Source organism: Cyprinodon tularosa, unplaced genomic scaffold (assembly GCF_016077235.1).
Source record: "Cyprinodon tularosa strain WSP-4 unplaced genomic scaffold, ASM1607723v1 ctg371, whole genome shotgun sequence".
Lineage (NCBI taxonomy): Eukaryota > Metazoa > Chordata > Actinopteri > Cyprinodontiformes > Cyprinodontidae > Cyprinodon > Cyprinodon tularosa.
Window position 1 is genome coordinate 100,036 of NW_024039087.1, and position 12,942 is coordinate 112,977.

A 12,942-nucleotide genomic window follows, 5' to 3' on the forward strand; every position below is an offset into this window, starting at 1 on the left:
GGGTGTACCCTGTCTCTTTCCCATAGACAGCTGGAGATAGGCACCAGCACCCCTTGAGACCCCACTTGGGATTAAGTGTGTCAGAAAATGGATGGATGGAATATTCAAAACATTTTAATTTTTCATATATTAACAATGTGGTTAATTATGAACATCAATGTACTAACATTAAAGATGAAAATTCATGCTCTTTCCAGAACTAGATTTTGTGTTATGGGGGTAAAGAGAAACTGATGTGTCTCTGAAAGTAATCTAGGAGTCATCAGTGAAATCATAGATACATAACTATTTAAATAAAAACTTAAAAATCTATTTATGTATATATTAGCATTTGTAAATATCAATTATATGCAGAATAATTGATGATAAAAGTAGGTAAGTAATGACAAAGGAAGAGATATTAGCCCCAGAACTCAAACCTGAAAGAATTGTATCCACTATGCCTTTTATCCAGAAAGCACGGATGTTTAAATATATGTGTCTATTTGTTAGCGAAGGCTGTAGGAAAGTATAGTTTGTCTTTATTCAGAAAATATGGATGTTGTGCTCATTAATTTTCCTGTTGCAACAGTGTAGATTGACCCTGAGGTTCTTGCACCTATCCGCTTTCGGCCACCTCTCAGTGTACGTTGGTTGTGGCTTGGCCACCCTTATAAAAATGTTCTGGCTACACCTCTGCTACTAAGGACAATTTATGTTCAGAGTAGAAAGTAGTGTTTGCCTCTATATCAGTGGACAAAAAGTAGTAATGGGGTTAAAAAATCGTAAAATTTTTTTTTTTAAGGAAAAATGCGGTAGTAAAAAAAAATTAAGAAGTTAATAAAACATCATATTTAAGGTGTCCTTTAAATGGTTGAACTTTAAATTATCTCCAAATTTAATATGTGCAGTTTAGTTTCATTAAAAGTGTAAGAATCTTTGTGGATTGTTATGCCCAAAAATAATAAATACTTTTAGTATTAGAGTTTTAATGCTCATATATTTAGAGTTTCTAACTTTGCTATGTATATAGTACAAAAAAAACTTTCTTTGGAATTGGGATTGGAGCTTAAAACCGGTCACGTTAACTGCTCTATAATTAGAGCCTCCGCGCATGCGCACTAGGATCAGCCGCAGCACTTCCTGCGTTGTTCCTGCCTCCAGAAGTCTTGCTGCAGAGCGAAGGTTACTTTTTTTTTTTAAGTTGCACAATTCAGCCGCTGTTTACCCTCACAGGACTATAAGTTCCGTCGGTTGTTGAACTGGGATGAAAGCAGCGGCTGAACTGATGAAGGTTTTCATAACGAGGCGCATCCCGCAGGAGGGAATGAAGATCCTGTCAGGAGCCACTGGAGTGTAAGATTATAATGGTTAACATTAAGCAGCATTATTTTAGACCAAGCATATCTAGCTGTCATTTTGTCAGACAGGTAATGTTATCCTGTAAATTAAATTTTATCATCTTTTTACAGTTCATGTACATGTGTGAGTGTGTTGTTCCTCCTCATTTTTTAATCTATTTTATTTAAATTGGTGACACTTTCATTTTCACCTTCCCCTCTGTCTGTGGAACAGGTGTGAGGTGTCTCAGTGGGACTCAGATGAACCCGTCCCCAGGGCAGAGCTTCTCAAAGGGGTCCAGGGAGCTCACGGCCTTGTGTGTTTGCTGTCTGATAAAATCGATGCTGAGGTTCTGGATGCTGCAGGTATCTTTTCCTCAGATAGGAGATAACAAAGTCCTCCACTTTAAGGCTTAATTTTAATTAATGACTGGTGGATAGTATGTTATATGTGTCTATGGTACATTCCAGGGGTCATTTGTGGCCCTTTGAATGATTTTGTGTGGCCCCTTATGAGAAGAGTCCAATTAAATCCCTAAGCACAGATGGCAAAAAGCAAGTGGTCAGTTTTAAAAGAGGTTTTACAGGTTAGATTGTCACAGAGAAATTTAAATGAGAAACCTTAGATAAACCAGAAAAGTTGATTTTATTAATATTATGCAGTGGTGTCAAAAGTACACACATTTGTTACTTAAGTAGAAGTATAGATACTACACTTTAAAAACTCTCTGATAAAAGTTAAAGTATCAACTTGAGCTATTTACTCAAGTAAAAGTGGAAAAGTATGTGCTTCAAAAACTACTTAAAGTCTAAAAGTATAAAGTAACCTTTAAAAAAACAGCCAGATGCCACTATATGAATTGAAAGCTCAATTTTTCGACTTTTTCAAAATATTCTTTGAGATAGGGCCAAGGATGAGGGAGGTCTTGTTGGCCTCGGTCTCCTGATACGCTCTTGCCTGTCTGACCTTTCAGACATTTCAACATCTTTTTCTGAATCCCACATTGTAGCACGGCATAGATAATTCACATTTTCAGTTTGAACAACACCTGCTTGCTTCTGATGATTTCCTTTAGCTAACCAGTGAGTGTTTGCGTTATATGACTCATCCAATTACACTAGTTTTCACTAGATGTGGATGGCGCCAATGATCTGCATTGGATGGCGCACATGACGGTAAATAAATATTAAACCGAAGTCATGAGTAACGAGTAACATTTCTTTTAAAAATGTAAGGAATAGAAAGTACAGATACTTGTGTGAAAATCTAATGAGTAAAAGTCAGAAGTAGGAAGAAAAATAAGCAATGGAGTAAAGTATAGATACCTAAAAAGTGTACTTAAGTACAGTAACAAAATATTTGTACATTGTTACTTGACACCTCTGATATTATGTGCTGTTTCTCTCTTTTGATTTAATAGCACATTGGACCATAAAAGTCCAGTGAATTTTACTTAAATGCAGATTTTGGGGGCATCCAAAAAAAACTTAGCTAGGCAGGGAAACTGTAAATGATTTTGACATGGGTATAGTTTTAACATAATTGGCTCCAACAGCAGGAAACAGAAAAGTTATGACTCTTTCAGTATTTATCCATCCCTCTCCTAAGCTCACATGGTGGATATCGAGGCTAAAAGCTGGTGTTCCACTCTTATTGAAAACAAACTGATTCAGAGGTTCAAAAGTTTTTTTTTTAACCAAACTTCAAATTTGTTTTGTAGTAATACAACATCCCCTGCACTCAAATGACAATGGTCAGTTGAAAATACAGCCTCCAGGAGAATACTTGTGTATAATTATTTAACTAGTTTCAATGCAGCAAAACCACTACAGGTAGGTAAACAGTGACAGGTTTGCGTTTAAACAAGTTTTCAATCTGCCCACTTGTATATTAAAATAAAAAATAAAATAAAAAGATTTTTACTCTCTATTTGAATCATTTACTGCCTGCCAAGTAGTTGAAAAGAAAGGGGGAAAAAATACAACAAACCAGAAAATCAACAGAGACTTTAAATGAAAAGAAAATGCGTGTTTATCGTATGGCGTCACAAACCTGGTTAGAATGGGCCCTGTGCTCTTCAGCTACACCAAGTCTGCCCTCAGGGGTTGCTTTATTCATTTACAAACATTCTGACTCCGGTTAAACATGTAAAACCCAAAATACACACAAACTGCCGTCACATTAAAAATTCATTTTTCTGTTTTCAGTTCAGTTTTTCGGTTCATGCTGTTAAAGTTTGTTCTTGTGGACTCTCACACAAACTCTCTAAATTTATTTAAATCAGGCCTGCTTGTTTTATTTTATTAAATTATTGTGCTTCATTTCTGATCGACATGGCCAGCTTATAGATGTTGGTAACTTTGCTGCAGAAGTAATCGTACTGCTGAAACGATTGCATTCCCTTAACAGTGATTGTACTTTATTGGGGTTTTATATGACGGAGCAGACAAAAAGTTAGGAAAGAATACGTGATCATCAATATGTTTTGTAATAAATTTTTATGACGGGTAGAAATCATTTATTGATACTAAGAGAATTTGTTGTGCTTTATATGAAGAGACCGCAGTAGAGGTGGTTGATGTAAATTAATGGAAATTTTAGATTAAAATAAAGTTTAAAAATCCTGTTTTTTCTTCCTTGTAGTTCCGTTTTTTTCTACTACAGTTTATTCTGCCACAGAACAAATAAAAGCGGCTGCTCTCAAAGCCTCCACTTCATCAGTTACTACATCTCAGCTGCTCCCTCTCTAATTCAGGTCCAAACTTGAAGGTGATCAGCACCATGTCAGTGGGATTCGACCACTTGGCTCTAGATGAGATCAAAAAGCGGTGAGCTTCAGAAAGGTGACTTGTTAGGAGGGAATTTTTTATGCCTTTTCACTAATAAAAGCCTTTTAACTTTCAACAGCGGCATTCGTGTGGGTTACACTCCAGACGTCCTGACTGACGCCACTGCAGAGCTGACCGTGGCCCTGCTCCTGGCCACCGCTCGCCGGTTACCAGAGGGAGTGGAAGAGGTCAAAAAGTAAGCCTCACCTGGTCAGTCATTTACGCTAATTGTGTTTTTAATCTACATTAATATCACATAAGTGTATTTTTTCTTTGTCTCAGTGGAGGCTGGAGCTCGTGGAAACCTCTCTGGCTCTGCGGTTATGGGCTGTCTGGCAGCACTGTGGGAATCATTGGACTGGGCCGCATCGGTTTGTTATGTTGCACCATCTATGTGACAGATTTTGAGTTGTTTAACTAACGTGACTATTTTTTTTTTAAATCCTTGTGATCAGGTATGGCCATAGCTCAAAGACTCATCCCCTTTGGAGTTAAGAGACTGCTGTATACTGGAAGGACAGCTAAAGCCCACGCTGCAGAGGTGAATGGAGAGTTTGGTAAGAAACAATAAAAGTGGGAATAATAAAAAGTTTGAAGAATTTTTAACCATCGGCCTGCTCCCTTCCTCTACATTTATTCCTATCTGTTTTTTGTCAAACAGTTCCCCTGGAGAAGCTTGTGTCAGAGAGTGATTTCATTGTGGTTTCCTGCTCGCTGACACCAGAAACTCAGGGCCTGTGTGACAAGGCGTTTTTCAGCAAGATGAAAAAAACGGCCGTCTTTATCAACTCAAGCAGGTAAACATCTAAAAACCGTGAGCTGATGACTTTACATGCAAATCCAGGCCGCTCCCTGGTGTGTTTGCTTCTAAGTGACATCAGAATTGATGCGTGATGGGTTCCTGGTTTTAGAGGAGCTGTGGTGAACCAGGAGGACCTGTATGACGCTCTGAGGGGTGGACAGATAGCCGCGGCCGGACTGGACGTCACAACACCTGAACCGCTCCCAACAGATCACCCGCTTCTTACACTAAAAAACTGTGGTAAGTAGAAAGGTACTTTACAAAGGTATTTAAACTTTATCACATTTTATCACATCACAACCACCTTAGGGATTTGATTTAATGCAGCCAACTGAGGCAGTGCAGACATGTAAAGTAGAGGGAAAATGATCCGCACGCATCCAGCTGATTTTATTCTCACTGACACAATTCATCATCGATCCACCCGTATGGAAAAATGTGGTAGTGGCAGCATCATGCTGTGGAAGGCTGGAGGTAAATACAGAATAATCGTAAGAGAAGATATTACAGTAGATATTATAAAAATGCTTGGATCTGGGATAGCAACAAAGCAAAGTGGGCTAAAAACAAGACAATTATTTTGCAAATCGATTAATCCATCGATTATAGATAATCGGAAAGCCAAAAAATTTTAAAGAAGACTTTTTACGAAATTAACCAAAATTAAGCAGTTGAAACATAATTACAGTACAATAATTACTGCTCTAAGTGAGTCGATCTGTCAGCTAAAGGCTAGTTTTAGAGTCTCTATATTCCATTCACGATTAATCAATTACTAAATTAGTTAACAAGTATTCCAATAATCGATTAATCGTGATTAATCAGAATAATTGTTTCAGCCCTGGACTAAACCAGTTAAACATCTTACAAAAACCATTGCTATAGTTTATTCCAAAAGAGAGAGGCGTTTTTTTCCAATCGCCAGTCCAATTGTCATCAATGCACCCATTTAGATCTATAGTGTTAAATCTTCTCCACTTTGCATGTGTGCAACATCACAGTGAAGTTTTTTCTTTGCTCCTAACCTTCATCTGTGGTGGACGAGGCGGACCTACATGTAATGTGTGGATCAACATGCCATCCTGCCTCTAAACTGATTAACCACTTGGTGCATGTATCCACACATCATGATCAGATAATTTTATAGCATCCATGTAGACAGAGATTTAGAATTTCTTATTAACCAAGGTTTAAATCAGTTCTGGGATAATTTGGGCAATAAACTTAGCTATTAATAGGAACTCGAACTTAAGCAGACTGTAAAATACATGCTACCTGTCCAATGACTCTGACAACATGGAACAGAGTTAAGCAGATAGACCTAATAACTGAATGGTTTAAACATCCAGCTAGATGTTAAAGGTATAGTGGAGGATTTTCATAAGTTTTTGTAAATACCCGCCCTCTCCACTTTAGAAAAAAAAATGCAAATGCAAAATCCTGGTACCGCTCCAGTGAGGGAACGTATTTTAAACCCATGCATGAGCATGCACGAGCCTATTTCTCCTCATGCACGCTCTGTTTAAGAGTTGCTGTTTGCATTGCTCATACAAGCTAACTTTCCAAAAGAAGATTGGCAATTTTTCCACTTTGTCAGACTCACCACAGTGTTATGCAGAGAAATACCTGGCTGCAGAGAATGACCTCCGCTCTCGCACACTGATGAGAAAACGGATTGAAATATGAATAAAAAGGGAACTTTAAACATATTCTTTATATTTTCTTATTTCTTATGTATGGATGACCTAAAATTGAGTTTTGGTGGAAAAATAAATGCTGAGAAATTCCTGCCTGCTGAGAATGACCTCCGCTCTCGCACATTGAGGAGAAAACGGATTGAAATATGAATGAAAAAGGGAACTTTTGAGCATATTCTTCATGTTTTGTCCGGAATGATAGAGAAACACTATCCACTGAGAAGAGAATATATTCATCAAACTAAAACGTGTCTCCATACAAGTTAAAATCGTATTCATTCATATTTATCTTTCCACCAAGAATCTCAATTTTAGGGCATCCATGCATAAGAAATATGAATACATTAAGAATATGTTTGCAAGTTCCCTTTTCGTTCATATTTCAATCCGTTTTCTCATCAGTGTGCAAGATGGGAGGTAATTCTCGGCATAGGCTTAGGTGAAAATGTGGATGAGCACCTAGAACGGCCTTACATGAACATATCGCCAGAATGATTGAGAATTAGGAGGACCACTTATTTAGATGATCCACCCAGAAAACAAACATCCTCCACTATACCTTTAATAGCTTTACATTAGCTGTAGTCAGTGAGTGCAGGCAACAGATGGAAGAGGAGGTAACTGACTTGGCTGTCTTTCTTTCCGCACGTTGAACTTAGAAAAATATTGCATTAAAACACGTTTACTCCCTCTTTTTAAACTTTAAAAAAAAAAAAAGGACATATTAACTTTCCTTGAGACAAAATCCAGAGACCACTAATCTTCTCCTTGACAGATCATGGGGTTGTTACAGCTACACCTTTGCTTTTTCAAAATCCAGATCTACTGCAAGTCTGTATCTTATTTTCACAGACAAACTCTCCATCCAGTCATGCTGGACTTAAACAAGCTGGTAGAGAATAGCAGCTGTAAATGGAGCAAAAAGTATTTCATTAAAAGATGGAAACACAGAGGCTGAATACATAACATTAAAAATACAACCTGTTGTACATTTATTTATTTTTAATTTTAAAACATTTGAATTCCACTTCACATTCTGCTCTACTTTGTGTTGGATCAATAAATAAAATCGCCTAAAAAAACACTAAAGTTTATGGTTGTAAATTGACAAAATCTAAAAAAGGAAATTACCTGAAAAGACAATTTTGTTGAATTATCTTTAAAAAAAATTTTTTGTCATTTTCTTGTCTCTTTTTGTTCTTATGCAGTGGTGTTACCACATATAGGCAGTGCCACTTACTCCACCAGAGGCATCATGTCAGCGCTGACGGCCCAGAACCTGCTGGGGGGTTTGCAGGGCTCGGACATGCCCAGTGAGCTCACCTTCTAGGTGCTGAAAACCAACCACCGTGCCTCCAGCGTCTCCGGTGCCACATGAGCATTAAATGAAAACGTTAGATAGGAGGTGATGTTTGCAACACTGAAGCAGTCATTCTAGTCAGATTTGATCTTAATTGGAGATCTAGAAAAGAAGGCCAACCTCACCCTGTTTTGTTTTTAGTTTTTTTAGAAAATAGTGTTAAACAGTCATGATATTGTGTAGTTAAAATATTAAATCATTGTGTTGATACCTTCAGAGATGTGATAATCGATAAATGATTCAGACATTAATGCTGCAAATCTGCACTTACTAAACAGTAAAACACTCATGCCCTGCATGAAGTGGTCAATATTAGAAGAAAATAACTTGTATGTAATTTAAATGTAAAGAAATTTGTTTTTAGAATTAATAAATTCTTGTAAATAAATTAAATAGAAGCTGTTTAACATGTTTTTTTAGCTATTCTGGTCTAAAATAAGTGATAATTTTTATAATCTTTCACATTAAGCCAATAACAGGAAATCATTGCTGAATATTGAACAGGAAAACAAAAAAAGCATGATTTTTGTTTACTTCATATTAGCTAAAAATTAAGAGTTTCATGAAGGATAAATATTCAATTTCCATCAGATGGTGTCTTTAGTGCAGGTTAGAGCAGAGAGTCTGGGAAAGACTGATCATCTTTCCAGTTCATGCAGGTGTTCTTTGAGTGCTTATAGAGGTGGGAGGACTGGCTGAAGCGTTTGCCGCACTTCGGACATGGATAGGGCTTCTCCCCGGTGTGGACACGAATGTGCTTCTTACAGTCTGTTAGATTCATGAAGGTCTTGCAGCAGATCTTGCAAGCGTATTTCTTCTCCCCTTCCACCAGCAGCACGTGGTCCTCGGCGGCCGCTTTCTTACACTTGGACAGGACGTCCTCCGATGCTCTAGTCAGACTTGGCCTCTCTGAAGCATCACCTGCTGATCCAGAGGGAGCATCTGTGGAAGATTGTGATCCGGGAGCTACTTTTGGGGCAATGCGACGGAAAGTCGGAGCTCCAGAGCTTTTCCCGGCCCTTGATGGTTGGACATGGGAGGTGTCCAGACTGAGACTTGGACTGATGCTGCTCAGAAACCCTGTCAAGGAGTTCTGATTGGGTTTTAGGATGATTGTGTCACTGAATCCGGAGCTTTGAGTTGGGAGAATCTGCTGCAAGGAGACGGGGGCTACAGGAAAAACAAGAGGTGATGAAGAATCCGAGGGCTGGACTGAAGAAGCGTTTGCTTTTGCCAACTTTTGACTGTGTGCATTTCCACCTTCGGGGGCTGTAGGCATGTCGCTGGCGGCGGCAGTCGCAGCAGCTGTCAGACTAGCCAGACTATCTTCTTCTCCTAAAGCTCCCATTACACTTTCAGAACTAGGATTGAGAAAGCAGGAGAAGGCGAGTTCGGAGAAGCTCTCCAAGCCTTCCCCGTCCACTGTGTCCCCACCCAGCTCTCCGCTCCCAGTCAGCATATCCGTGTGAACATCAGCGCACACCTGAGATGGTAACGTCCCACCGTCGGCTTCCGCCTCGGGCATTTTTTCTTCTCCGATCTGTGCCTCCAAGAGTGATGGGGGAGATTTGTTTGGACCTGCATCAAAATCGTTGGAAAATGAACTTATATTTTCCTTTTTCACCTCAATCACTATTTTTTGTTCATCCCGCTCCTCTTCTCCAGCTTGAACTTTGACCACAGGGTCGCCACCTTTATCTTCAGCCATTTTCCACTCTCCAGCTGTGCTACTGTCCGACTGAGTGGGCAGCTGGATTTCATCAGACTCCCCCTTTGCTGCCTCGTATTTCTCTTCCTCCTCATCTTCATCACCTGGGTTTTCCCACAGCCTGTCAGTAGACTTCAGGCAGCCTGATGATGTCAGATCATCTCCTCCTTCCTCTGTGCTCCTGGTCACAGTGGGTGAACACTCCTTGTAGCTGAAAATCCTCCTCTTTTCACACAGTATCTCCTCATGTGACTTTCGTTTTTGTCTCAAAGATGGAGCTGTGAGTTGCTCACTTCCCCTCATGCCTCTGGTGTCATCCTCTCCAGACTGACTCACCTCCATCCCCATGTCCTCTATCTCAGAGTCCTCATCTGTGGCTGACGTTACCTGGTGCTGTGGTACTGTTACCGCCACAGAGCATGGACTTTGCTGCACAGACCTCCAGCCTTTCGGTGCAGAGGCAGGAAAGTTTTTCCTGGATAAATGCAACTTGCAGGCTTTGACCACTGCATTTAGGTGGAGATGGGAGGCAGCCAAGAGCACATCCATTACATTGGAGGCCCCTATAGTGAGGGTGGAGGTGTAGATCATATCCAGGAGGGTAGAGAAGGCCTCTGGCGTCACAACCTCTGGGTCCAGCTCCATCACATGTTGGGCTCCTGAGCCCTCATCGCTGGAGGTAAGGAGAGCCCTGAAGTGAGAGCTGCTGGCAGCCAGGATGGAGCGGTGAGCCTGGAAGCTCTGACCTCCAACCACCACCATACAGTCACATAGCTGGGTGTGCAGGCGCTGATGGTTGAGCTGTTTGAAAATATGCTGGAAATGACCCGGGAAGTCCATCACAGCAAGCAGAGCTTCTAATTGGACAATCAGGATATTCTAGCATCCGTTTCAGAAACAACAGGCTATGATATGCAGATTATTAAAACGATCCACGTCCTATTATTGGCTGCTTTATCTGCAGACTCACCTTCCTCCCTTATAATGAACGGATTGTTTTCAGTTTTCCCGGAGATGCTGTGGATTATGGGCGGGCCTGGATCAACAGGGAAGGATGCGCTGCATTTGATTTCAAAAATAGGAATAAAGTCACCTGCGCCAAAAAGCGGATTCTGCTGTTGCTGAAACACTCGGTTTGCATTAAATCCCATCCATCTATTTAATTCTGTCGCTACTTGTTTCAGAGCGCTCGCATAATCGCATCCATTGTCTGCATCCCCGTCCTTCCGCTGCACAACACTGCCCCCCTGTGGTGATTATGTAGACATGCAACCTCTAGTGGCAAAAAAATGGATTAATAGAAGAAAGATATCAGGGGTCGAGCTAGATGGGGGGCCTGGGGTGGGCATGGCCAACCTTAGCCAATCATTGGCCACCCCTACCATTTCCCCCCCTCTAATACAGATAGTGGCAGCAGTAATACTCTCAAGTGGAATATTCAAAACGTTTTTTTTTTGTTTTTTTTGTGGTCATCAAAGATGATAAGTACAGAATTCATGCTCTTTCAGAGCTACATCTTGTGTTATATGGGGTAAAAAGAAAAATATTTAGGAGACATTTAGAAGTCTTGAGTGAAATCAAAGATAAATAGCAATTTAAATAAAAAAATAAATAAAATAATCAATTTATGTAGATATTGGTGCTTGTAAATATCCATTTCATGCAGAATGTTTATTGATACAAGTAGGTAAGTAATGCCAATGATGATTGATTTACTCCACAGAACTCAAAACTGAGTTTTATCCACTATACCTTTTCTCTAGAAATTACGGATTTTAAAGATATGCGTCTAATTGTTAGTAAAGGCTGTAGGAAAAGATTGTCTTTATTTAGGAAATATGGATGTTTTGCTCATTAATTTTCCTGTTGGAAAAGTGTAGATTGACTGTGAGGTTCTGGTGCCTAGCTGCTTTCAGCTACCCCCAGTTTACATTGGTTATTGCCTGGCCACCCTTATAAAAAATTTCTGGCTACGCCTCTGAAAGAAATAGCTTAGCTATATCACTTATTTAAAACAAAATGACAAAAATATGCATGGTTAAGCGTGTTTGTTCAAGTATAATATTCATGCAGCACCTTTGGTTAAAAACAAACCCCATAAAACTAGTTCTGCCATGAAATAATTGTCTAATAGATTAATTTGACCCAAGCTATTAAAGTTGAAATTTTTTTTTTTGTTCTTCTACATTATCTAGGTTGGTTTCTGTTTTTTTCTTTTTTGTCTTGATTGACACTTTATATTAAACCAGGTTCCCTGTAGGCTTCTTCCAGGAACAGAAAATCTATTCCCTAAGGGTGACACACTGGGTCAGACTGCTGAACCTTTGACACAAGCGGGCCTTCCAGTTGATCCCACGCCAGTGAAATAGCCACACACATTTCACAGGGCTGGCCATGCAGGGAACCGGTGAATACAGAGGGATGGCCATAAATATAAACCAATTCACGGTCAGTCTACACTGTACCAACGGGAATATGAATGAGCACAACATCCACATTTTCTAAAGAAATCACTGAAGACAGAATAGATTTTCCTAAAGCTCTTGCTGATAAACATTTTTACATTTTCACACACATCTGTTGGCCCACATACCAGTATTTGTGATGTCCTCAACTAATGCCAATGTGTTTGCTTTTGCTATGCATACTTCAACTTAGCATCATTTTCAGCCATTCATTTGAAACACACCCTATATTTTGTAAATCGTCAAGAGTCACAATAAATAAACTCTTACAATTTTTTGGGAAGAAGAGGAAAAACTTCAGAACTTTCTGTATCTTAAGACTTAAAAATGAGAGCATCGTTTTTTTTTTTGTAGCTGCAGCGCACGTACACATACTTTATCATCATTCTGACAGGTCTAACTAGGGACTACCAATGACAGGAATGGCCCCTACCTTAACCTGTATCGCAAAGCTGCATGTGAGGAAGGAAACCAACTTTGCCACATGTATGTCAGTGACAACGACCTAACTTCCTGGGGGACATTTTTGCAACCATCAGCAGAGCTTTATGTTTGTATTTTATTTTGCATCTTTAATTTTCAATGAGGATGATGAGGTGCATTTGTAACATTTTGTCTTGTACTGTAACTTTTTTTGTGAAGATATCTTACTCAACATCAAAGAAAATACATCTTTGATTATCAGTTATTTCCACTTATAAACTACTAGAAAAAAATATTTTCATTTTCTGTTGTGTTGGGATCAGGGATGTTACATTCAAA

At 39.4% G+C, this 12,942-nt stretch overlaps 2 protein-coding genes across 2 annotated transcripts; one reads left to right on the plus strand and one right to left on the minus strand.

Annotated features, from left to right (window-relative positions):
* Positions 1-1,117: 1,117 nt before the first annotated feature.
* Positions 1,118-8,258, plus strand: grhpra (glyoxylate reductase/hydroxypyruvate reductase a). The gene is made up of 9 exons (XM_038296531.1): positions 1,118-1,335; positions 1,555-1,685; positions 4,076-4,148; positions 4,228-4,344; positions 4,431-4,519; positions 4,604-4,705; positions 4,810-4,945; positions 5,060-5,190; positions 7,856-8,258. The coding sequence occupies exons 1-9, from the start codon at positions 1,247-1,249 to the stop codon at positions 7,975-7,977; spliced, it is 990 nt and encodes a 329-aa protein (XP_038152459.1). The 5' UTR covers positions 1,118-1,246; the 3' UTR covers positions 7,978-8,258.
* Positions 7,362-10,972, minus strand: LOC119790821 (zinc finger and BTB domain-containing protein 5-like). The gene has a single exon (XM_038296529.1). The coding sequence runs from the start codon at positions 10,553-10,555 to the stop codon at positions 8,618-8,620; it is 1,938 nt and encodes a 645-aa protein (XP_038152457.1). The 5' UTR covers positions 10,556-10,972; the 3' UTR covers positions 7,362-8,617.
* Positions 10,973-12,942: the final 1,970 nt, after the last annotated feature.

Coding starts and splice junctions, on each gene's coding strand:
- grhpra (XM_038296531.1), top strand. CDS start 1,247: ATGAAAGCAGCGGCTGAACTGATGAAGGTTTTCATAACGAGGCGCATC. Junction 4,149..4,227: donor CTAGATGAGATCAAAAAGCG/GTGAGCTTCAGA, acceptor AACTTTCAACAG/CGGCATTCGTGTGGGTTACA. Junction 5,191..7,855: donor TCTTACACTAAAAAACTGTG/GTAAGTAGAAAG, acceptor GTTCTTATGCAG/TGGTGTTACCACATATAGGC.
- LOC119790821 (XM_038296529.1), bottom strand. CDS start 10,555: ATGGACTTCCCGGGTCATTTCCAGCATATTTTCAAACAGCTCAACCAT.